The sequence below is a fragment of the Trachypithecus francoisi genome, unplaced genomic scaffold (assembly GCF_009764315.1).
Source record: "Trachypithecus francoisi isolate TF-2019V2 unplaced genomic scaffold, Tfra_2.0 Lachesis_group2, whole genome shotgun sequence".
NCBI lineage: Eukaryota > Metazoa > Chordata > Mammalia > Primates > Cercopithecidae > Trachypithecus > Trachypithecus francoisi.
In genome coordinates, this window is record NW_022681465.1 from 157859514 (window position 1) to 157885107 (window position 25594).

Here is a 25594-nt window from a genome sequence, read left to right on the forward strand (position 1 = left end):
AACTAATCTTTCCTCCCTCTGGTAACAGTTCATTCCCCCCGTAACTAGATGGGAACTAAAGTAATAGAGCTACCATCTTGGCATAAGGCCTCGGTCCTACGGATAATTTCATTTACCGTGAATAGCTTTCCAACTATTCACTTTTCTATTTAAAAACATGATTCTCACATAACTCAGATTCCACTTGGACTCTACATTGTTGAATGCAATGGAAAAGAACTGTCATAAATACCATCAAGACTACAAAATTTGATCCCTACTTCTTAAAACCTGGGAGAACTGAAATATGAAACACCTTAGACGTAACTCTGAAGTATACTATGATCCTCAGGGTTATCTCTTAAAGAATACTAAATACTAAATATAAATACTAAATATCTCTTAAAGAATACTAAATATCACCCAGACTGGAATGCAATGGCGCAGTCTCAGCTCACTGCAACCTCCGCCTCCAGGGTTCAAGCATTCTCCTGCCTCAGCCTCCTGAGTTACTTCTTCTGCTATCTTCCACCTACATGAGTGAATTTAGAGCTGTGGAGCAGTCAGATAATCAACAAGGTTTGTAATGGGCACAGCTCATTCATCTTTTTGGCTCAACTAAAAATTCCTAGGCCATCCTGTGAACACAAGCAGCATGGAAAGTTATTCATATTAATGAAACTTGGTGTGTGGGGTGGGGGGGTGGAGGAGAGAAATCCTACAGACTCAAGGATATTTCCAGGAAGGGGAAAAATGTGGCTTATTGATAAGTCAGTCCTTTATATAGAAACCAGAAAGTGTTCCTAAAGTCAGTGGAAAACGGTAGTCAAGAAAGCCCTTTCAGCTGAGTGCAGTGGCTCATGCCTGTAATCCCAGTGCTTTGGGAGGCCGAGACAGGATGATCAGTTGAGCCCAGGACTTTGAGACCAGCCTGGCCAACATAGTGAGACACTGTCTCTACAAAAGTAAAAAAATTAGTCGGGTGTGGTGGCATGCACCTGTAGTCTCAGCTGCTCAGGAGGTTGAGGTGGTAGGACGGCTTAAGCCTGGGAGGTTGAGACTGCAGTGAGCTGCCTGGAGTCACTGCACTCCAGCCTGGGAAACAGAGCAAGACCCTGTCTTGGAAAAAAAAGGAAACCTTTTCTCTAGAGTAGACACAGGTCTGTATAAAACTAAATCAAAAGTATTTCCACAAATTGGGATGAATGTTGAAGCTCTATAGAATTTCTAAAACCAATCTCAACCTCTGAAAAGATAGCACATTTCTGGATAAGACCACATAGGGTTCAAATCCTAGTTCTATAACTTACTGGCTGGTTGATCTTGAGCAAGTCACTTCATCTATCTGTGCCTAGTTTCATCATCATCTTTATTGTTTTTTTTTGAGCCGGAGTCTTGCTGTTGCCTAGGCTGAAGTGCGGTGGTGAGGTCTGGCTCACTGCAACCTCTGCCTCCCAGGTTCGTGATTCTCCTGCCTCAGCCTCCCGAGTAGCTGGGACTACAGGCACATGCCACCATGCCTGGGTAATTTTTGTATTATTAGTAGAGACGGGGTTTCACCATGTTGGCCAGGCTGGTCTTGAACTCCTGACCTGAGGTGATCGGCCCACCTCAGCCTGCCAAAGTGTTGGGATTACAGGCGTGAGCCACTGTATTTGTGAATTTGAAATGAAATAATGTATGTTAAAAGTTAGAACAGTACCTTTCACAGATTATTCTGTGCTAGGGGTATTGTTACAGGGAATTGCACCACACATGCATTTAAACTTTTTAACATGAATCCATCAATATAACTTTGTACCAACATAAATAAATGTATTTTAGTTCTAGCCCTAGCATACATTTATGAAACTGACCTAGAGTTTAAAGTAAACACTTTGTACAACTCAACCTTGTAAATCGAAGGTTTATATCTGCTACTTAACCAAAGAAATAGGAATCTGTTCCAAGGCTGCAGAAAAAAGTGAGGATTGAGTGGACGCTATGAGTTTTATGCATGTGTTGAATTTTGTTGGTTAGAACTCACTGACCTCCCTGCAAAGTAACTTCTTTATAATGATCTACCAATACTTGAAATGTTCCTGTTTTAAACTGGGAAAGGCAAAAACAGGTCAAGAATAAAAATCGATGTTGAAGTAGTAGCCAGATAGCATTTAATGAAATAAGAGGGGAGACCCTCATGGCTACTGTATATTTAATCTAAGAGTTACTGGAGTGAATGTCTATAATTTGTTTTGGAGCTAAACTATAAAAGCACCACACAATTAAAGCATCTTTTTGGGAGCCACGATTCCAGTGAGTGAATTCCCATTGGTATCAAAGTTCCCTAAGATCATACACTTACCCCAGAATTTGCCAAGTAATAGCTTTTATTTTTTATTTTTATTTTTTTGAGACGGAGTCTCGTTCTGTCGCCCAGGCTGGAGTGCAGTGGCCGGATCTCAGCTCACTGCAAGCTCCGCCTCCCGGGTTCACGCCCTTCTCCTGCCTCAGCCTCCGGAGTAGCTGGGACTACAGGCGCCCGCCACCTCGCCCGGCTAGTTTTTTGTATCTTTAGTAGAGACGGGGTTTCACCGTGTTAGCCAGGATGGTCTCGATCTCCTGACCTCGTGATCCGCCCGTCTCGGCCTCCCAAAGTGCTGGGATTACAGGCTTGAGCCACCGCGCCCGGCCGCTTTTATTTTTTAAGACGGGGTATTGCTCTGTCACCCAGGCTGGAGTGCAATGGCATAATCACACCTCACTGCAGCCTCAACCTCCTAGGCACAAGCTATTCTGCCACCTCAGCCTCCTAAGTAGCTGTGACTACAGGCAAGCGCCACTATGCCCAATTGATTTTATAAAAATTTAAAGTAGAGACAAAGTCTTATTATGTTGCCCTGGCTGGTCTCGAAGTCCTGGCCTCAAGTGATCCTCCCGCCTTTGTCTCCCAAAGTGCTGGGATTACAAGTGGGAGCCACCTGGCCCAGCCCATAATCATTTATCCAATCAATGTTAAACATTGCATAATGAATAGAAGCTGCAGATATTGCCATACTGTAACCCAATCTTATGGATATGACAAGAAACTCCTGGGGTTACTGAAATAGCTGTTTTATCTACTAGAGAGACTACACAGGTGGTTCAACAGAATTTACTTGTATATTTTCCATTTTCTATACTATTTGAAGGCATAGGATAGTTTTGTATTAGCTTTCTACAATACTGTGTTTTAAATTTATCCAGTAAACTAAGATGCAGTACAACTTTTATACAACTCAGGAGATTAAAAAGAAAAAAAAAATCTCCACAAGAAGCAGCAACTCGGCAGGCCCTGCATTAAAACATTTCCCAGAATAAACAGATATGCATTGCATTAAAGGTAATTTTCAAATATTTAAGTTACACCAAGATTTCCCTCCAAGATGTGCCTTTCTCAAACCAATGCAATCAATTCATTGCTAATACTGGGGCATGAATTTTTGGCAAATGTTTATGGTTTTACTTTCTTCATTAATCAAAAATTTTTAAAAGTGCTACCAAGCAGCAAAACAAGTCGCATCAGTTCTCTGCTCGTGGCAGAAGTGCCAACTGTGAAACCGCAAAAGGTACAGTTTTAACAGTAAGTAATGCATGAAGAAACTGTAACAAATGGCCTAAATACAGAGTTGGACAGAACCAAACCAGTTATGTCTAGAATTACTCAATTGAAACTAATATAGGTACATTCAAAATAAAGTTGGAGATTATAATTGCTATTTAGAATCAAATTTGAAGACTTCCTTGATAAAATGTAAGAATGTTCTTTTGAAATTGTAAATGAAACTATCAATAGATGGAGAGCTAGAGACTTATTAACCCCTCCTACACACATAAGGAAATAAGTGACAAAGTCTCTTGCACTGAAGTTATGTATTTTAACAGCTTTACATGTAATATTCATATATAAAAAACTTTAAGTGCTTTTCTCCAATTTAAAAATCTAAAGAATTCAAAAATAAGGCATTCAATATTTGAAAAAAGTACAGATTTACAAAATGTGTATATTCTGTCATGAAAACTCCACACCAACATTATACACTTGGAAAAAAATACAAACAGGATATATTACAAATTTATGCAGCAATAACTTAGTTCACACCATGCAATAAAAAGTACATTAATCAAGATACACAAGCTTTTGTAGGTTCTAAACTGAAGGACTTTTTTCTTTTTTTTTCTGCAGAATCCTTAAAACCTGTGGCACTTAAAATTTGTTAGCCTTTCTACTGAGAGGTAAATTATACACAACAATGATGAAAAAGATTAACAGACCAGTTGTCTATTATGAATCATTCCAGCTTTGTTCAACAATGGCCGAAACTCTTTTCTCATATTCTCGTTTGTTTTCCTGATAAAGCTGTGCTGCCTGGCTATTGGCTGGACTGTTAGGATTCGGTTCATCCAGCAGAGACTAGGAGGAAAGAAAAGAAAAAACAGATTTGCTTAGTTATTCTTTATACTAACAGGGGTCAGATATGGAATATATTACAGAGAAGTTATACAAAACAATAAATTACTTCAGAGATTAACATGTCATATAATTTTGGGTCTAAATACTTTTAGAAATGATTTGATAAATACTATGAGGTTTCCTGCTGCTAAGGAACTTAAGCTTCGGAAATAATGTTCTCAATTGCCAAGACCTACAATTTCAGCTGGGTACAGTGGCTTGCGCCTGTTATCCTAACACTTTGGGAGGCCGAGGCAGGAGGATCCCTTGAGCCCAGCAGTTCAAGATCAGCCTGGGCAACATAGGGAAACCGTTTCTATTTAAAAAGAAAAAGAGGTCAGGTGTGGTGGCTCATGCCTGTAATCCCAGTACTGTAGGAGGCCGAGGTGGGCAGATCACCTGAGGTAGAGAGTTCGAGACCAGCCTGACCAACGTGAAGAAAACCCCGTAATTTCTAAAAATACAAAATTAGCCAGGTGTGGTGGCGTATGCCTGTAATCCCAGCTACTCAGGAGGCTGAGGCAGAAGAATTGCTTGAACCCGGGAGACAGAGGTAGTGGTGAGCCAAGACTGCGCCATTGCACTGCAGCCTGGGCAACAAGGGTGAAATTCCGTCTCAAAAAAAAAAAAAAGAAAAAGAAAAAATACTTATAATTCCAAAGAAATCAGAAAAGAATATTCTTAAGCATATTGAGATTTTCTCATTAAACCAAGGAAATGAACAGCTTTAGTTAAGATATAATATCAATAAATCTGTCAGTATCCAACATTTTCCAAGGTTAAACTCTACTACTACAGTTACTTTGCAAATGTCTGACAGTAAAAGTTGGGGGATAAGTCTTATTTCCTTTAATCAACAAAACATATACATTTAGCAGGAAAAGAGTGAGATAGGAAGGTTGAAAAACAATGCTTGTAAGATGACCAGAATTGGCCTGGCACAGTAGCTCACGCCTGTAATCCCAACACTTTGGGAGGCTGAGGTGAGCGGATCATGAGGTTGGATCGAGACCATCCTGGCTAACACTGTGAAACCCCATCTCTACTAAAAATACAAAAAACTTAGCTGGGCGTGGTGGCATATGCCTGTAGTCCCAGCTACTCAGGAGGCTGAGGCAGGAGAATCACTTGAACCTGGGAGGCAGAGGTTGCAGTGAGCCAGTATTGAGCCACTGCACTCCAGCCTGGGCAACAGAGCAAGACTCTGTCTCAAAAAAAAAAAAAAAAAAGACCAGAATTAAAGAAGTGTGACAGAAAAAACTTTAAAAAGAACATCACAAACCAACATATTATTTCTGCTCCTCTCAAATCCACAAAACCAAAACACCCCTCACTCCACCCCTCCTAAATTTTCATTCAAAAATCTATTCTGAAATATTCTGCCAGACTGCTTCGGCAAATGGTTACATTAATTTTCCTTTCTTTTTTTAAAACAGAATTTCTTGGATGGGGTAACACATTCAATGCTTATCTGCACTTGGCAGTTTCTTTAGGTTCCTATGGTTTTTCCAAGCCATTTTTTTCTTTTCCACAACCGTTGGCTATGCTTCACGGACACAAATTAGGTCTGACCTGTGAGAACATATAACTTACACAATCAGGAAAGGGACTGCAGACTGGATCCCATGTAGGCACTACTGAAAGAGAAGTTAGCTAAAAACACGGATTCTTGTCCAAGCTCTGCCATTGGTTACCTGTGTGCGAAGCAGGTTACAGTGCTCCTAAAGGAGCTGACTGTATCCTACAGAATACTGACAAATTATAATACATCCTAACACACACTTACCTGAATTGAAGTTAAGATAGAAGATACATCGTATGTTGGACTCCATCGATTCTGAAGGATATCTAAACATATGCTACCATCAGCATACACTGCAAAGACAACACTAAAATTGGTTACACATTCACTTTGTCATATCTAACAGTTAAGAGAAATCTTTACCACAAACAGAATGCTTGGCTTAGATGTTTTAAATATTAGGTAATAACTAAATTCTTCTGTATCAAAGGAAAACCTGTCTTAAAACTAAGGTCTCTTATTCTGCACCTGCTATAGTTTGAATGTTCCCTCCAAAACTCATGTTGAAATGTAATTGCTGGAGGCCGGGCGCAGTAGCTCATGCCGGTAATCCCAGCACTTTGGGAGGCTGAGGCGGGTGGATCACCTGAGGTCAGGAGTTTGAGACCAACCTGGCCAACATGGTGAAACCCCGTCTCTACTAAAAATATAAAAATTAGCCAGGCGTTGTGGCGCATGCCTGTAATCCCAGCTACTTGGGAGGCTGAGGCAGGAGAATCGCTTGAACTCAGGAGGCAGAGGTTGCAGTGAGCCGAGATCACACCACTGCACTCCAGCCTGGATGACAGGGTAAGACTCTGTCTCAAAAAAATAAAAATAAAAAAAATTAAGTTAGAAAAAAAAAAAAAGAAATTTAATTGCCACTGTAACACTGTTGAGAAGTGGGACCTTTAAGAAGTGCTTAGGTCAGGCCGGGCGCGGTGGCTCAAGCCTGTAATCCCAGCACTTTGAGAGGCTGAGGCGGGTGGATCACGAGGTCAGGTGATCGAGACCCTCCTGGCTAACACCGTGAAACCCCGTCTCTACTAAAAATACAAAAATCTAGCAGGGCGAGGTGGCGGGCGCCTGTAGTCCCAGCTACTTGGAGGCTGAGGCGGGAGAATGGTGGGAACCCGGGAGGCGGAGCTTGCAGTGAGCCGAGGTTGCGCCACTGCACTCCAGCCTGGGCGACAGAGCGAGACTCCGTCTCAAAAAAAAAAAAAAAAGAAGTGCTTAGGTCATGAGCGCTGATGGCAGGAGTGGACTCCAGATAATAGGATGAGTCTGGCACTATTTCTCATGTCTTGTGTGCTCACTTGTCATTCTGCCTTCCACCATGGGATGTCACAGCACCAAGAACCTTGCTTAGGTGTTGGTGCCATGCTCTTGGACTTCCCAGTCTCCAGAACCATGAGCCAAACAAACTACTATTGTTTACAAATTATCAGTCCCTGCTATTCTGTTGTAGCAGAAAATGAACTAAGATTCATTTTCATGTTCTTTCATAGCATGTTACGATCAGGAGGCTTTGAGTTAAATTTCTTTTCTTTTTTTTTTTTTTTTGAGACGGAGTCTCGCTCTGTCGCCCAGGCTAGAGTGCTGTGGCCGGATCTCAGCTCACTGCAAGCTCCGCCTCCCGGGTTCACGCCATTCTCCTGCCTCAGCCTCCCGAGTAGCTGGGACTACAGGTGCCCGCCACCTCGCCCAGCTAATTTTTTATATTTTTTAGTAGAGACGGGGTTTCACCGTGTTAGCCAGGATGGTCTCGATCTCCTGACCTCGTGATCCGCCCGTCTCGGCCTCCCAAAGTGCTGGGATTACAGGCTTGAGCCACTGCGCCCGGCCGACTACTACTTATAAGAGTAGAAGGCCAGGTGCACTGGCTCACACCTGTAATCCTAGCATTTTGGGAGGCCGAGGCGGGTGGATCATGAGGTCATGAGTTCGAGACCAGCCTGGCCAGCATGGTGAAACCCCGTCTCCACTACAAATACAAAAATTAGCCGGGCATGATAGTGCACGCCTATAGTCCCAGCTACTCAGGAGGCTGAGGCAGGAGAACTGCTTGAACCCGGGAGGCAGAGGTTGCAGTAAGCCGAGATCGTGCCACTGCACTCCAGCCTGGGCAACAGAGCAAGACTCTATCTCAAAAAAAAAAAAAAAAAAAAAAAAGTGAAAAACTGAAAACTACCTTGTGGTCCATAAAAGAGGGAACTGGCTAAATAAACAATGACTGATACATTCATATAAACAATAGCAACACAATCACCAGAAATGATACATATCTATTGTTTATAGAGTAAGACATTCACAGAATATTACCTTAAAAATATGTTTTTATTTATAATTCCCTATTGTGATTAAAAAATTTTATATAGATTCATTTAAAGTATATGTAGTCACAAAAACATTCGTAAGACTGAATGTCAAAATGTAAGTAGTGGCAAAAAAAAAAAAAAAAAAAAAAAAAAAAAGGCCGGGCGCGGTGGCTCAAGCCTGTAATCCCAGCACTTTGGGAGGCCGAGGCGGGCGGATCACGAGGTCAGGAGATCGAGACCATCCTGGCTAACATGGTGAAACCTCGTCTCTACTAAAAAATACAAAAAACTAGCCGGGCGCGTTGGCAGGCGCCTGTAGTCCCAGCTACTTGGGAGGCTGAGGCAGGAGAATGGCGTGAACCCGGGAGGCGGAGCTTGCAGTGAGCTGAGATCTGGCCACTGCACTCCAGTCTGGGTGACAGAGCGAGACTCCGTCTCAAAAAAAAAAAAAAAAAAAAAAAAAATGTAAGTAGTGGATATTTGTAATAGTAGGGTTATGGATGATCTTATTTTCTTGTCCTTTTGTTTTTTTTGAGACATAGTTTTGCTCTTGTTGCCCAGGATGGAGTATAATGGTGCAATCTTGACTCACTGCAACCTCCGTCTCCCAGGTTCAAGGGATTCTCCTGCCTCAGCCTCCCACGTAGCTGGGATTGCAGTTGCCCGCCACCATGCCCAGCTAATTTTTGCATTTTTAGTAGAGACGTGGTTTCACCATGTTGGCCAGGCTGGTCTTGAACTCCTGACCTCAGGTGATCCACCCGCCTCAGCCTCCCAAAGTGCTGGCATGAGCCACCATGCCCGGCCTTTTTTTTTTTTCGGATGGATTCTTGGTCTATTGTCCAGGCTGGAGTGCAGTGGTGAGAACTCAGCTCACTGCAACCTCTACCTCCTGGATTCAAGCAACTCTCCTGCCTCAACCTCCCGAGTAGCTGGGGTCACAGGCACGTACAACCACACCCAGCTAATTTTTGTATTTTTAGTAGAGATGGGGTTTTACCATGTTGGCCAAGCTAGTCTCAAATTCCTGACCTCAGGTGATCTGCCTGCCTCAGTCTCCGAAAATGCTGGGATTACAGGCGTGAGCCACTGCACCCAGCGGATGATCCTTTTTTTTTTTTTTTGAGATGGAGTCTGGCTCTGTCACCCAGGCTGGAGTGCAGTGGTGCAATCTCGGCTCACTGCAACCTCCGCCTCCCGGGTTCAAGCAATTCTCCTGCCTCAGCCTCCCAAGTAGCTGGGATTACAGGCACATGTCACCATGCCCGGTTAATTTTTTATATTTTATTAGAGACAGGGTTTCACTATGCTGGCCAGGCTGGTCTCGAACTCCTGATCTCGTGATCCACCTGCCTCAGCCTCCCAAAGTGCTAGGATTACAGACGTGAGCCACCGTGACTGGCCTATCTTATTTTCTTTATCCTTGTGTTTATGATTTATTTGTGCAATGAGTATACATATTCCTTTCATTAAAAAAAAATCAAGTGACAGGTATCAAAAGTCCTGAACATCTGGGAGGGTTCTTCCCCTTTTAGACTGATTCTGTGAAAATACAAGCAATGAATATAAATATTTGCCCAATTGTGAGACTATCTGTAGAAAAAATTTCTAGAAGTGAACTGCTATGTAAAACAAAGGGTAAATGCATTTAAATGTTACAGATACCACTTCATGGAGCAAACCATAACAGGGAGTGGGGAGCAAATCACACTTAAACACTGTGATTCTTCCAGACTCTATCATAGGCCCTTTTCTTTCTTACCCTTTATACACACACTGGGCAATATTATTCACTCCTGTGGCCTCAGTTACCATCCATGTGCTCAGTACTTCCATTCATTGGCCTTAGCCTAGATCTGTCTCTCAGCTTCAAAGCCAACTTAATGTCCATCCCACAAAAACATCAAACTTAGCTGCCTAAAGCAAAAATTGGCAACTGTGTAAGACCCATAAAAGTATAAAACAATTTTAAATTTCTGAGTAACTATTTCTGAGAATCCAAAAGTAAACCAGAACTCAAAACATCTTATCAACTGATGAATGAACAAAATACAGAATATCCATACAATGGAATATTATTCAGCAATAAAAAATGAATCACAAATACTATTATGTCACAACATAGATGAGCCTTGAAAACTTCATGCTGGGTGACAGAAGTTAGTCACAAAGGACCACATGTTGTAAGACTCCGTTTATATGAAATGTCCAGAATAGTCAAATCTAGAGGGAAAATAGATTAGGGGTTACCCTAGGACTGAAGTGGGGAGGCTTAGGACAAACACAGCTGACTGCTAAGATAATAGTTATGGGACTTTTGTTGGTTTTAAAGTGGTCATGGTAATGGTTGTGACTATGCTAAAAACCATTTGAGCTATACAATTTAAGTGGGTGAACAGCTTGGTGTGTAAATTATATTTCAATAAATGTTTTTAAAAAAGTAAACCAGAAAGTTAAATTATTATTATTATTATTATTATTTTTTTTTTTTTTTTGAGGCGGAGTCTCGCTTTGTCGCCCGGACTGGAGTGCAGTGGCCGGATCTCAGCTCACTGCAAGCTCCACCTCCCGGGTTTACGCCATTCTCCTGCCTCAGCCTCCCAAGTAGCTGGGACTACAGGCGCCCGCCACCTCGCCCGGCTAGTTTTTGTATTTTTAGTAGAGACGGGGTTTCACCATGCTAGCCAGGATGGTCTCGATCTCCTGACCTCGTGATCCGCCCGTCTCGGCCTCCCAAAGTGCTGGGATTACAGGCTTGAGCCACCGCGCCCGGCCCAGAAAGTTAAATTATAAAAAAGGACTCGTGGCCGGGCGCGGTGGCTCAAGCCTGTAATCCCAGCACTTTGGGAGGCCGAGACGGGTGGATCACGAGGTCAGGAGATCGAGACCATCCTGGCTAACACGGTGAAACCCCGTCTCTACTAAAAATACAAAAACTAGCCGGGCGAGGTGGCGGGTGCCTGTAGTCCCAGCTACTCAGGAGGCTGAGGCAGGAGAATGGCGTAAACCCGGGAGGCGGAGCTTGCAGTGAGCTGAGATCTGGCCACTGCACTCCAGTCCGGGCGACAGAGTGAGACTCCGCCTCAAAAAAAAAAAAAAAAAAAAAGGACTTGTAACAGAAAAAAAGGGAAACCATGCTATAAAGAGATGTGAAAACCACATACACTGTGTTTTCTTAAAAATTTGCTTAAGTTGATAACCCTACATTTATACCCCTTACTCATTCTACAGTCTTTCCCACTTTGATTTAAAGACCCTCTTACCATAACTGGTTTGGTTTGACTCAATAACAAGTCTAAGCAAGATAAAGCTACAATGGAATAAATGGTAAATGACTTAGGAACTTCCCCAAAAAGAGAAACAGAAAATAAAATTAAACCTGTCTCAGACCAAAAAAAAAAGCAAAAAAGGCAACTAGAATGAAAAAGCAACTTCACGGCAATGAAGCGCCAAAGGTAGTATCTATTACTGGAAAGTCATCTTGATTCCAGACACAAACAAAACACATCTGTCCTCTGGGTAGGGAGCTCTATAATGTATTCTGCAGTACTAGAGACACGACCAAGAGGACCTCTGAAAATGTTCTTCTTGAAAGTGAGTTGGCTGATGGGGAACACCACATTTAAATGAGCAAAGGCTACAGAACTGAAGAGGAGCTTCAAGAATTTGGAGAAGTCTTTCACGTGGTAATTAATAATCCAGAAATATAAATGTAATAGATGTAAACAGCAAGATGTCAAGGAAGACCAAATGTATTACAAAGTAATTAGCCATCATTTAATGAAGAGTAGTAACAAACTACTCTACCAAGTGAAAATGAGAACAATTCCACTGAAGGAAAAAAATTGAAAATGGTATTAAAGCTTTAAAAACACACAAGCCTCTGACCCAGTTATCCCCACATTTAAAAAACTTAAGTCTATTTGTTATGCAGCAATTAAAAAAAAAACAAAAAACTCAGTAAAAAAAATAACTAGTATCTGGAAAGATTTATTTTCAGGCCAAGCACAGCAGCTCACACCTGTGATCCTAACACTTGGGAGGCCAAGGCAGGCAGATCACCTGAGGTCAGGAGTTCAAGATCAGCCTGGCCAACATGGTGAAACCCCATCTCTACTAAAAATATAAAAATTAGCTGAGTATGAAGCTACTTGGGAGGCTGAGGCAGGAGAATCACTTGAACCTGGGAAGCAGAGGTTGCAGTGAGCTGAGATCATGCCACTGCACTCCAGCCTGGCCAATAGAGCAAGACTGTGTCTCAAAAAAAAAAAAAAAAAAAATTAGCTGGGTATGGTGGCACACATCTGCAGTCCCAGCTACTTAGGAGGCTGAGGCTAAAGATCACTTGAACCCAGGAGGTAATGGTTGCAGTGAGTCAAGATCACACCACTGTACTCCAGCCTGTGTGACAGAGCGAGTCTTTTTCTCAAAAAAAAAAAAAAAAAAAATTTTTTTTAAGATTTATTTTTAAGAATGTTCAAAGTGCTATTTAAAATTATAAACAATTGAAAACTATCAACAATTGGATACTGGTTAAAAATATAGTAAATCTATGTAACAGAACATTTTGCCATTAAAAATGCTAACACGGTGAAACCCCGTCTCTACTAAAAAATACAAAAAGCTAGCCGGGTGAGGTGGCTGGTGCCTGTAGTCCCAGCTACTCGGGAGGCTGAGGCAGGAGAATGGCGTAAACCCGGAAGGCGGAGCTTGCAGTGAGCTGAGATCCGGCCACTCTGCACTCCAGCCTGGGCAACAGAGCAAGACTCCGTCTCAAAAAAAAAAAAAAAAAAAAAAAAATGATGTATCAGAACACTTATTTTTTTGAGATGAAGTCTTGCTCTGTTGCCAGGCTGGAGTGCAGTGGCATGATCTCAGCTCACTGAAACCTCTGCCTCCCTGGTTCAAGCAGTTCTCCTGCCTCAGCCTCCTGAGTAGCTGGGACTACAGGCACGCGCCACCATGCCCAGCTAATTTTTGTATTTTTGGTAGAGATGAGGTTTCACCATGTTGGCCAGGATGGTCTTGATCTCTTGACCTCATGACCTGCCCACCTTTCCCTCCCAAAGGGCTGGGATTACAGGCGTGAGCTACTGTGCTCGGCCCAGAATATTTAATAAGGGAAAATGGCCGGGCGCGGTGGCTCAAGCCTGTAATCCCAGCACTTTGGGAGGCCGAGACGGGCGGATCACGAGGTCAGGAGATCGAGACCATCCTGGCTAACACTCTGAAACCCCGTCTCTACTAAAAAATACAAAAAACTAGCCGGGCGAGGTGGCGGGCGCCTGTAGTCCCAGCTACTCGGGAGGCTGAGGCAGGAGAATGGCGTGAACCTGGGAGGCGGAGCTTGCAGTGAGCTGAGATCTGGCCACTGCACTCCAGCCCCGGCGACAGAGTGAGACTCCGTCTCAAAAAAAAAAAAAAAAAAAAAAAAAGGGAAAATGTTCACAGTATATTAAAACAAACAAACACCTCATTTTATATATAAATGATCCCAATTTTCTTTTCTTTTTTTTTTTTTTTGAGACAGGGTCTTGCTTTGTCACCCAGGGTGGAGTGCAGTGGTGCAATCATGGCTCACTACAGCCTCAACCTCCCAGGCTCCAGCAATTCTCCCACCTCAGCCTCCCTAGTAGCTGGGAATACAGATATGCACCACTGTGCCCAGTTAATTTTTGTATTTTTTGTAGAGACAGGGTTTCACCATGTTGCCTAAGCTGGTCTTGAACTCCTGGGCTCAAGCAATCCACCTGCCTCAGCCTTCCAAAGTGCTGGAATTAATAGGCATGAACCACTGTGCATGGTCGCTGACTCCAATTTTGTATATGCAAAATTGTACTTTTGAGATAGGATCTTGCTCTGTTGCCCAGGCTAGAGTGCAGTAGGACAGTCATGGCTCACTGCAGCCTTGACCTCCTGGGCTCAAGTGATCCTCTCACCTCAGCCTCCATAAGTAGCTGAGACTACAGGTGTGAGCCACCGTGCCCTGCTACTTTTTAAATGTTTTATAGGGATGGGACCTCACTATGTTGCCCAGGCTGGTCTCTGACTCCTGGGCTCAAGCAACCTTCCCACCTTGGCCTCCCAAAGTGCTGGGATTATAGGTATGAATCACTGTGCCTGGCCAAAATTGTATTTTCGAAAAGCTTAATTTTAGCCAACAGATTTTTCTCGTTATTTTTCACAATTCCACAAATAAATAGATAATACTTTTATTTATTTATTTATTTATTTAATCTATTTATTTTAGTAGAGACAGGATCTTGCTATGTTACCTAGGCTGGCCTCAAGCCACCCTCCTGTCTTAGCCTTCGGAGTAGCTGGGACTACAGGTGTGCACCACTGTGCCTAGCTTAACATATTACCTTTGTGTTTTTGGAGACAGAGTCTTGCTTTGTCACCCAGGCTGAAGTGCAGTGTTGTGATCTCGACTCACTACAACCTCCGCCTCCCAGGTTCGAGCAATTCTCCTGTCTCAGCCTCCTGAGTAGCTGAGATTACAGGTGCCCACCATCATGCCTGGCTAATTTTTGTATTTTTAGTAGTGATGGGGCTTCACCATGTTGGCCAGGCTGGTCTCAAACTCCTGACCTCAGGTGATCTGCCCAACTTGGTCTCCCAAAGTGTTGAGATTACAGGTATGAGCTACCATGCCCGACCACATATTACTTTTAATTCAGGGGTTATTAAAACAACTTGACCTCAAATTTGGAAGCTTCCTAAGATTCTAGCTACAGAAACATAGCTAAAGGCTGGAAAAGGTGGCCCATTCCTGTAATCACAGTGCTTTGGGAGGTCAAAGTGGGAGGACTGCTTCAGGCTAGGGGTTCAAGGACCAGCCTGGGTAACATGTAGAGACTTTGTGTCTACAAAGAAGAAAAAGAAAACAAACAAAAAAAAATTAGCTGGGCATGGTGGTCCATGCCTGTCATCCTAGCTACTTAGGAGTCTAAGGCAGGAGAATTACTTGAACCCAGGAGTCTGAGGTAACAGTGAACTGTGATTGCACCACTGCACTCCAGCAGGGGTGACAGAGTATAACCTTGTCTCTGAAGAAACAAGAAACAAACCAAAAATCCACAACAAACCCAGCACTTTGGGAGGCCAAGGTGGGTGGATTACGAGGTCAGGAGATCGAGACCATCCTGGCTAACACGGTGAAACCCCGTCTCTACTAAAAATACAAACAATAAGCCAAGTGTGGTGGCAGGCGCCTATAGTCCCACCTACTTGGAAGGCTGAGGCAGGAGAATGGCATGAACCTGGGAAGCGGAGCTTGCAGTGAGCTGAGATTGCGCCACTGCACTCCAGCCTGGGCGACAGAGCCAGACTCCATCTCCAAAAAAAAAAAAATCCGCAACAAAATACATGGCTAACATGGACATGGAAGCAACACCTGCAAGTGAGTCCTAACAGTGAAATGTAAGGTGAAAGAGCTAAAAGGAGGGAAACAACTCTTTTCCCCACTATCATCTGCCGAATCTATAAAATGCTACTTACCATTTGGATGAAACATTTTGGATAAAAACCTAACAGTTGGTGGTTTATTTGGATATTCTTCAGAAAATTCTATTACTAGTTTAAAAGTACCTAGAGAGAAAACAAAATAATTATAGTAAAGACAAGCATGACTTTTTAATCTCTTCATCAATTCTCAACGGCATACTGGTTTTTGTACAACCACATAAAAGTTAGTATGTCAACTTTGGTTCGGCACACAAAACATACTAAATATACTCTATTTATGTTAGAATGATAGCACGCAGCATTGGCAAGCAGTTGGGGAACAAGCACATTCATGTTGCTATTGGTGGGAGTGTTAACTGTCATATTTTTGGAAGGCAACTAGGCCTTAGCTACCAAGATTTAAAATGCATATTTGAAGAACTACAAATAGTTTATTATAGCTTAGAATGACGGGTGGTCAAAGGATTTTGAGAGGGGCTGACTACCACATGGCAAAGGATGCTCCCAGGAGGTGGAGGTTGCAGTAAGCCCAGAAAATGCCGCTATGCTCTGGCATGGGCGACAAAGCAAGACTCCATCTCAAACAAAAAAAAAGTTTAACTCAGAAAATCTTCATTAAAAATAACTGTAGCCAGGTGCGGTGGCTCATGCCTGTAATCCCAGCACTTTGGGAGGCTAAGCGATGGGCGGATCACCTGAGGTCAGGAGTTGGAGACTAGCCTGGCCAACATGGTGAAACCCTGTCTCTACTAAAAGTACAAAAATGAGCTAGGTATGGAGGTGCCTGTAATCTCAGCTACTGAGGAGACTGAGGCAAGAGAATCGCATGAACCTGGGAGGCAGAGGTTGCAGTGAGCCAAGATCGCACCACTGCACTCCAGTCTGGGTGACACGAGCGAGGCAAGACTGTTTCCAAAAAAAAAAGGTAGGTTAAACTGCAAACCCATTACACATAATATAAATTAAAATTATATTTCTCCCCAAGTTGGTGGTAAGTGTAAGCATTGTTTTACATATTTGCAACTGTCTCTTTAATGATTGGTTTAACAGAAGACCACTGGATTATCTTATCTGCTTCTACACTCAATCTATCCACCTCCCGGGTTCAAGCATTTCTCCTGCCTCAGCCTCTGGAGTAGCTGGGATTACAGGCACATGCCATCCCGCCTGGCTCATTTTTGTATTTTTAGTAGAGACGAGGTTTCACCATGTTGGCCAGGCTGGTCTTGAACTCCTGACCTCAGGTAATCCGTCCACCTTGGCCTCCCAAAGCGCTGGGATTACAAGCATGAGCCACCGCGCCCGGCAAAAAAAGTAGTATTTTAATAGCTTTTTCAGGTAACTGTAGCTATTCTGTTTTGATATTATACCAAAGAAATGGTAGTTCTTTTAAAGGTTTGCTGCAATATAGAATCTGAAATTATTAGTCAACTTTTTGTACTCAGTTACATTAAAATCTGTTCATTTCACATACGTTTTACCCATTCATGGTTTTGTATTATTACTCCTGGGACATCTGCAAAATATTGGGTGACTCAGCTTTACAGATCTTCCAAATGTTGCCATATTCCATTATATACTATCAAAAAAATCACAACAGGTAACACTACCCACTAACATCAAAAAGTAAGTATCAGGAAGCTGTCATTTTATCAACAGCAACAACTATCTTCAGTTGTTATCCTTAACCTAACAACCCACTTAGATCTCCCTCCACTTTTTATTTTTATTTTTTTTGAGATGGAGTCTTGCTCTGTTGTCCAGGCTGGGGTGCAATGGTGCAACCTTGGCGCACTGCAACCTCTGTCTCCCAGGTTCAAGCAATTATCCTGCCTCAGTCTCCCGAGTAGCTGGGATTACAGGTGCCTGCCACCACACCAAGCTTATTACATCATTTCTGAGAATATGTCTGCCATATATTCAAACCTGAATAACCATAGCTTATCTGTATTTTCAAGTAAAAATGTTCCATGAAAAAAGTTCAAATTGCAACTTCAACAACTGCAGAAGTGCTTTTCTTCCAGACAACTATCATACTATGACATGCAGAAGTGCTTTGTTCATCTTACTTCCTATCATACAGAATATTAAAAAGACAGATACTTGGCTGGGCATGGCTCATGCCTGTAATCCCAGGACTTTGGGTGACCAAGGTGGGCAGATCACCTGACGTCAGTAGTTTAAGGCCCCAGCCTGGCCAACATGGTGAAACCCCGTCTCTACTAAAAATACAAAAACCAGCCGGGCATGGTAGCGCATGTCTGTAATCCCAGCTACTTGGAAGGCTGAGGCACGAGAATCACTTCAACCTGGGAGGCGGAGGTTTCAGAGAGCCAAGACTGCGCCACTGCACTCCAGCCTGGGTGAGATGGCGACACACACACACACACACACACAAAAAAGATAACTCAAGGATCCAGAGCTCCCTAATACTAATAAAAATGTCTTTAAATTAAGAAATTAAGAAAAATTGGTAATTTAAGACAGGGTCTCACTCTGTTGCCCAGGCTGGAGCACAGTGGCTCCATCAGGGCTCACTGCAGCCTCGACCTCTCGGGCTCCCGTGATCCTCCCAAGTAGCTGGGACTAAAGGCATGTACCACCATGCCTGGCTAATTTTTTGTAAAGAAGGGCTCCCCCAGGCTGGTCTCAAACTCCTGGGCTCAAGTGATCCATGATCCACCTGCCTAAGCCTACCAATGCGCTGGCTATACAGGTGTGAGCCACTGCCCCTGGCCACCTGGCATCTTTTGTACCTCCTTCAACTCCTTACCCCCACCTACAGATAATCACTGGTAACAGTTTGATATATAACCCTTTAACATAGACACACATGCATATATGTATTTACTAAAAATGTGATGCTACAACAAACATTATCCTGTAGTTTTTTTGTCCTCTTAAGACAGTATGTCCAAATCTACCTTATTCTTTAACAGGTACATATTCCAGAATCCAGATACATCATAATTTGCTTAACCATTTCTCCTACTGGACATTGAGATTACGTCCTTACAAACAGAGAATTATCAATATTCTCGGATAAATATTTTTGATGGATTAATTCTGAAGTCATTTTGTTAATAACAAAGCTGTTTAATAATTTCTTAAAATCCAATACTGTAATTAGGAAAAGTCTAAGTACCTAGTTAAAATCAATTTGATAAGCTCAATTATAAATACGTTATTAGAACTCGTTTCCCATTTTCCTTGCCCCGATGAAAATACGCAACCTGAGATGCCAAAGATTATGCAAAATGGTAACTACTTATGGGTGTTAAATGCTAGTAGTACTTGAAACTACTGGCAGCTACGTATGTTTATGAAAAAGTTCAACTCAACACCCTGTCAAGTATCAAAGATAACAAAGTAAAACAGCATGATTTACTCTTCTGGTGTTTACCTCAGAGATATCTTTATTAAGGCCACCTAAATTTAAACTATTCTCAACATAAACATTGCCATCTCGGCTTACAGTTCTACACGAAAACATTAAAGTAACCTTTAATACCGGTTACGAATGGAGGTGACCAAGCTGCTGTGGGAAAAAGTCCCTTATAAAGTATAAATTTTCCATAGCTTTACTTTTAACTTGGCCTATTAACCACAGAAAATGGCTTCAAGTAGATATGTTGGTGTTACAATTTTCTACCAAAAAGTAACCTCATAACACTATAGAAAACATAATGAGTATGACTTACCATCTTCAAAAGGTGTCCCTTCTGGTCTGAAAACAAGAAGATTTCTGATTAAAAGAAGTTTCTCATTCTGCTTTTTCTTGATTTTCAAGAATGGAAAGGATAAACTCCAACAGAAAAAGAGGGACTCATTCTGATGATTTGTGGAGTTTTAAGGTAGAGTTTAATAACACCTTAGCCCTGAATTTTCAAAGACCCAGGCATAAAGTATAACTTTCGTTCTAAGCTTTCTTTTTAGGGTGGTTTTACGAAACCAAACAAAAAAACTTGTCCATAATTTTAGCACAAAAAAACTTTCATTAATACTGACCAGTCATTTTGTAAATATATATATTCTTTTTTTTTTTTTTTGAGACGGAATTTTGCTCTTGTCCCCCAGGCTGAAGTGCAATGGCACATTCTCAGCTCACTGCAACCTCCTTCTCCCAGGTTCAAGCAATTCTCCTGCCTCAACCTCCCGGTAGGTGGGATTACAGACGCCCGGCTAATTTTTATATTTTTAGTAGAGATGGGGTTTCACCATCTTGGTCAGGCTGGTTTTGAACTGACCTCAAGTGATCCACCCGTCGCAGCCTCCCAAAGTGCTGGGATTACAGGCGTGAGCCACCACACCTGGCCTTAAGTATATTCTTAAGAGGGAAAGTCATCTTTTCATTTTACAGCAATAAGAAGTAAAGCAATACTCTAGTTATGATGCTAAACCCAAGTGTCCTGCTTTCCAATGGAGCCACAACTTTTGTTCAAATAGGCTAAGCATAGCTGATGTCACCAAAGAGCCAGATTTGTTTGCTCAGATCCTTGCCCCCACATCCCAATTTCTTTTTTTTTTTTTTTTTTTTTTGAGACGGAGTCTTGCTCTGCCACCCAGGCTGGAGTGCAGTGGCCGGATCTCAGCTCACTGCAAGCTCTGTCTCCCGGGTTTATGCCATTCTCCTGCCTCAGCCTCCCGAGTAGCTGGGACTACAGGCGCCCGCCTCGTTGCCCGGCTAGTTTTTTGTATTTTTTTTAAGTAGAGACAGGGTTTCACCGTATTAGCCAGGATGGTCTCGATCTCCTGACCTCGTGATCCGCCCGTCTTGGCCTCCCAAAGTGCTGGGATTACAGGCTTGAGCCACCGCGCCCGGCCTCCAATTTCATCTTTCCTAAGCAGCAGCATAAAGCTTAATTATTACTTGCAAGGCATATTCAGGATCTCAAAGCAGCAGGATAATATCCTGAAGGTGCCATGTATTTAACTCAGATTCAGAAGTACTTTATGAGGATGAACTTCACTCATTTTCCACTAGTCTTTAAATGTAGACTCTTGTAGCTGATTCTGTAGTGTCAGAATTCTGTTTATCAGCATATTCCTTTTACTTTTTAATGCAAAACTCTAGTATCAAAGGAATGAAAGAAAAAAATAGATCAAGTCTAGAAAAACCAAAGAAAAAGCATAAGGAAATTTTAAATTAAAAAACATATATGCAATATATATAGTAGGTAAAATTTACAGCTGCTTCTCAAATGGCTGCATTCGTTATTTTACACTGGCCTGTGAATCATTTTCACTTAAATTCTTGCAGCAGTGGAAGTTCTTAATATTTTTGGTTCCAAACCTTTTAACAGCTCCAACAGAATGAGAGCATTTGCATGATATGTTTTATACAAAGTAACTTATTGTTTCTCCTTTATTATTCCATCCCATTTAGTTTTGAGTAGTATCTTAAAAGTAAAACCCCAAGTGATTATAAAACCATATGTAATAACATCAAAGAGCAAATAAACTTTGTATAACTGCTGAAACTTTTTCCTTTTTTTTTTTTTTTTTTTTTGGAAAGCTGGCTGCCCAGGCTGGAGTGCAGTGGCACACTGCAGCTCAAGCGATCCTCCTGCCTCGGCCTTCCAAGTAGCTGGGCACCACCATGCCCAGTTAGTTTTATACTTTTTGTAGAGATGAGGTCTCTCACTATGTTGCCCAGACTGGGCCAAAACTCTTTTTTTGGTGGCGAGGGGACAGAGTCTCTCTGTCTCACTATATTGCCCAGGCTGGTGATGAACTCCTGGGCTCCAGTGATCCTCCCAGGCATTGAGCTACTGTGCTGGGCCAAAACTCTAATTGAAAAAATTTTTTTTCTAATGTATCTTGCAGTTTTAGTCCTTAAGATCTCTCATTCCACCTCAGTTTCTTTTCCTAGACAGTTGTTATATGTTCATTTTTTTTTTTTTGAGGCAGAGTCTCGCTCTGTCGCCCAGGCTGGAGTGCAGTGGCCGGATCTCAGCACACTGCGAACTCCGCCTCCCGGGTTCACGCCATTCTCTTGCCTCAGCCTCCCCAGTAGCTGGGACTACAGGCGCCAGCCACCTCGTCCGGCTAGTTTTTGTATTTTTAGTAGAGACGGGGTTTCACCGTGTTAGCCAGGATGGTCTCGATCTCCTGACCTCGTGATCCGCCCGTCTCGGCCTCCCAAAGTGCTGGGATTACAGGCTTGAGCCACCGCGCCCGGCCATATGTTCACTTTTCTTAAAGATTCAGCACACACCTATTATTTGTTAAACCTTTCAACTCACCCAAATATAACTGCATTCCACTGCATGATGTTGTTTTCAGATGGTGCGCCACTGACACCCACAGGTGGGTCCTCTTGTAACCTAGAAATGCAGCGTTGTAATTTAAAAAGTTGAACATTAAGACCACTAAGGAGGCCACATAAACACCGACAGACACTACACCATCTATTTTGAGACACAGACTAACTCCATTTCCTTGTTATTGGGAACTAAAATGAACCATATGACTTAGATATATTAACTAGGTATATATACTTATTAAATACCTCTCCAAATTACCTAAAAATCCAAAAGGCTTGAGAATCATCCCTCTTTCAATATTATCAAGATTATCTCTTCAAGAATTGATGTATATAGACTGTCCTCTTACACCAAAAAAAGTTTAAAACCTCAAAAGCAAGTAATATTTTTACAGAACCATTGATTTGGCTGCTCTAAACATGCATGTGTATCCTAACCACGGCTGCTTCTGCAAAATGGCTACAAGAAAAAAAAAAAAAAAGCAAACCTCAGGGTAAACACGAAATGACTGAAAACACATTAAACTAGGAAACTAGTATTAGGCAGCAGATTTACTCTATCCCTTTTGCTTCAAACAGTAATGGCTTTAAAAAGTAATCAGTAGGTTTTCCGCCAGTCCCTATTTTAAAGGCTCTGCACTAACATCAAATCTACCTCTCAAATCAGGAGACTCAATACAAGGCTTTCCAACATTCGTCATAGTCAAATTCTTGTAACCTGCAGATCTCTGGATAACTACAAAAGGTGCCATGTATTCAACCCAGAATTAAGCAGAGCATTACAGTAAGGAGCCAGGGCGACAATGACATGAACTAGTTTACTATCTGAATTTTAGTCATGAGTGCTAATCAGATACACTGATTTCAAGCTTTAGAAAAATGACTTTTGCACCAAAAAGGGCATCTCCTTTCAGAGACTGTAACCTCAATTTAAAATGCTACATTATATACACACACAAATACATATGCAGTTGTTTTCATGGGGCATCATAATTTGCAACTAGTCCACACAAAAAAAATGGGTTTTAATCAATATCAAGCAAATTAGGCCACCACAAACAGAAGCCTTAGAAGAACTGCACTGCTTGACGCCTACCTTTAAATGGCTAAGAGAAGCTACGAATGAATTAAATAAGTTGGCCATATCCAAATACCTCACATAAGCTTTATAACTGAGAGGTGACTTCCTGAGCGACAAATCTATGTTTTTATGCTATTTTGTTCAATTAGGGTAGGTGTCCCCAGAAAAAATTTTAAGAAAAATGTGCAGAATATCAAAATGTTTTCTCACTTATTTTTTCTATGTCTCTAAGTATCCAATAAAAGGTAAACTAACAGAATAATCATTTTCTTCCTCACAACCCCAATACCTCCTAACAAAACCCTATTTTATTTACCAAAGGAGGCCCAGGAGTATCAAATTAGCGCCAGTCTAAGGGAAGGCATTTTTCCAGACTCGGGAGGCTATAGATAGGGCTTTCTTCACCAGCCAGATCTGAGTTCCAGAAGGCACTGGCAGCCGGGGTGGCCAGCTCTACGGTCCCAGATCTCTAAGTCAGTTCCCAAGGTCCTTTCAGGCGGGCGGGGACAGAGTCGGGTTTCGGGGATGGGTTAACCTCCGGGCCTCACCCACTGGACCCTACCCTCACGGCAGAAATGGAAAGGACTGGTGGGGGTGGGGGGCTGGGGAGGTTCGCCCCAACCCGGCTCCTCGGAGAAGACTGAAGGGCCATGAAACAAAGCTGACTGGTGCTGCCGGAGAACAAGCTCCCGCGGGAGCTCACTTTGAGGGGTCAAGAAAGGGGTGCCGCAGGGTGCAGAGGCGGGTGGATGATGTCTGATCCCCTGGACGAGACGCCGGGCAGGTGGCCGAAATGGGCAGCAGGGAACCCTAGACCAGTCGATCGACATCGTTTTACTTTTTGGGGGGAGGGGAAGCAGTATCGAAATTTCTTCGGGCGCCAGAGCGAGTCGCAAGGATAAGGAGAGTAGGGGCCGAGGTAGGACCCGGCTTCTGCCAGTCCCGCTGGGCCCACAGCCGGCCCTCTGAGGGTCACAAGGGGAAGGTGTCCGGGATCCACGCCCTGCAGCCCCGCAGCTTTGAGGGGCCGTCATCTATGCGAAGCTGAAGGCCCTTACCGCTTGAAATCCCGCATAAGCCTCCTCCTGGCCGGGGTCGACATGCTCCGCAGCTGCCCCGCGGTCAGTCTGAAAGAAAAGAGTCCCGCGCAGCCCCCCCACCCCCCGGCGCGGCGGACGAATCACTGTGGATCGCCGCTGCCGCCGCCGCCGCCACCGAGACTGACAAACAACCCTGCAATGACGTCTCCCTCCGCCGCCTCCGGATCCCTCCGCCCTCCGCCGCTACCACAGAGTGAGTGCTGGGGGAGGAGGGGGCGGGACAGGGGAGCGCGCGTTCCCTGAGCCCTTCAGCGGGGCGTGGTTCTTCCTCGGCTTCCTGAAGTGATCGACAAATTTGTGTTCTCTGTGTTCAGACTAGAGTTGTGGATTCAGAGACCACGAAACCAGCACACTATCCTGTCTGCCTCCCCGTCTCTAGTTTAGGCTCGGCGGGGTGGAGAAAGAGGGACGCATCCGGGCCAGAGATTTCAGGGAAAGGAGGTGGGATGATGTAAGATCACGTGACTGCCCCCGGCCTTGTCAACAATCCACCCCTGAGGGGGAGGGGGAGAAGTATCTAGAACCACGTGTCCCTGTGACGCGTTTAGAATGGGTCACGTGAGAGCCTCGCCTGGATGTGAGTTTCGGCCAGGTCTGTGAAGCGGGTCTAAGAGGGTGCGGGCTGGATACACACCTTTATTAGTTGTTTTCGGTTTATCACAGGTATAGAGACATTACCCAAGAGGTCGTGGGAGGATCAACAGCTTGTTTTGTTTTCTTTAAACCAGGACCAAAAATAACTCCCCTCTGGTTGGTTCAGTGGCTTATGAACTCTGGTACTTGGGGCAAGAAGATAGAGGATCGCAAGATCTTCTAAGGCAGCATTGAATACTGAGGGCCACACCACAATATCCTGAAATGGTTCCTTGAAGCTACCAAATAGTCTTTCTGCTTTGCAGTGGGGTTTCTAGTATTGGAAATTCTGGGCAAACATTAAAGGATGGTGTATTATGCAGTTTTTCCTTTCTGGGTCTGCTTTCAATTGAAGATATGTGTCAGAGTCCGGGGACTTGCCTATGGGGGGGAGTACCATTGTATTTTTAAGAATGTGGGGGTGCAGTCTTCCAAGCATATCAATGAGTGGTTGGTTGTCAAAGAAACCTACAAATATGATTCATATCTGGGGGAGAGCTCCGGCAGACATGAGTGAGGGTTATGTATCTAGCCTGAGACAACTTCAGGGTTTTTACACTAGCAAGAAAGGTGCAAATGGGCGAGACGTGCCCCCCACCACCAGGGGGTCCAGAGGTGTTGACCTCCCACAGACCTTGAATATTTTTTGTAGTCACTGTCCTTCCCTCTATTGCTTTTAATTCCTACCTTCAGGACTTTGTTATACTAAGGACTCTGAG

At 43.2% G+C, this 25594-nt stretch overlaps 1 protein-coding gene across 1 annotated transcript; it reads right to left on the reverse strand.

The window, feature by feature from the left end:
* Positions 1–3325: 3325 nt before the first annotated feature.
* Positions 3326–25195, reverse strand: UBE2B (ubiquitin conjugating enzyme E2 B). Its single transcript, XM_033181205.1, has 6 exons — positions 24201–25195; positions 22042–22122; positions 19498–19523; positions 15830–15919; positions 6237–6325; positions 3326–4411 (listed from the first exon to the last, which is right to left on the reverse strand). The coding sequence occupies exons 1-6, from the start codon at positions 24242–24244 to the stop codon at positions 4283–4285; spliced, it is 459 nt and encodes a 152-aa protein (XP_033037096.1). The 5' UTR covers positions 24245–25195; the 3' UTR covers positions 3326–4282.
* Positions 25196–25594: the final 399 nt, after the last annotated feature.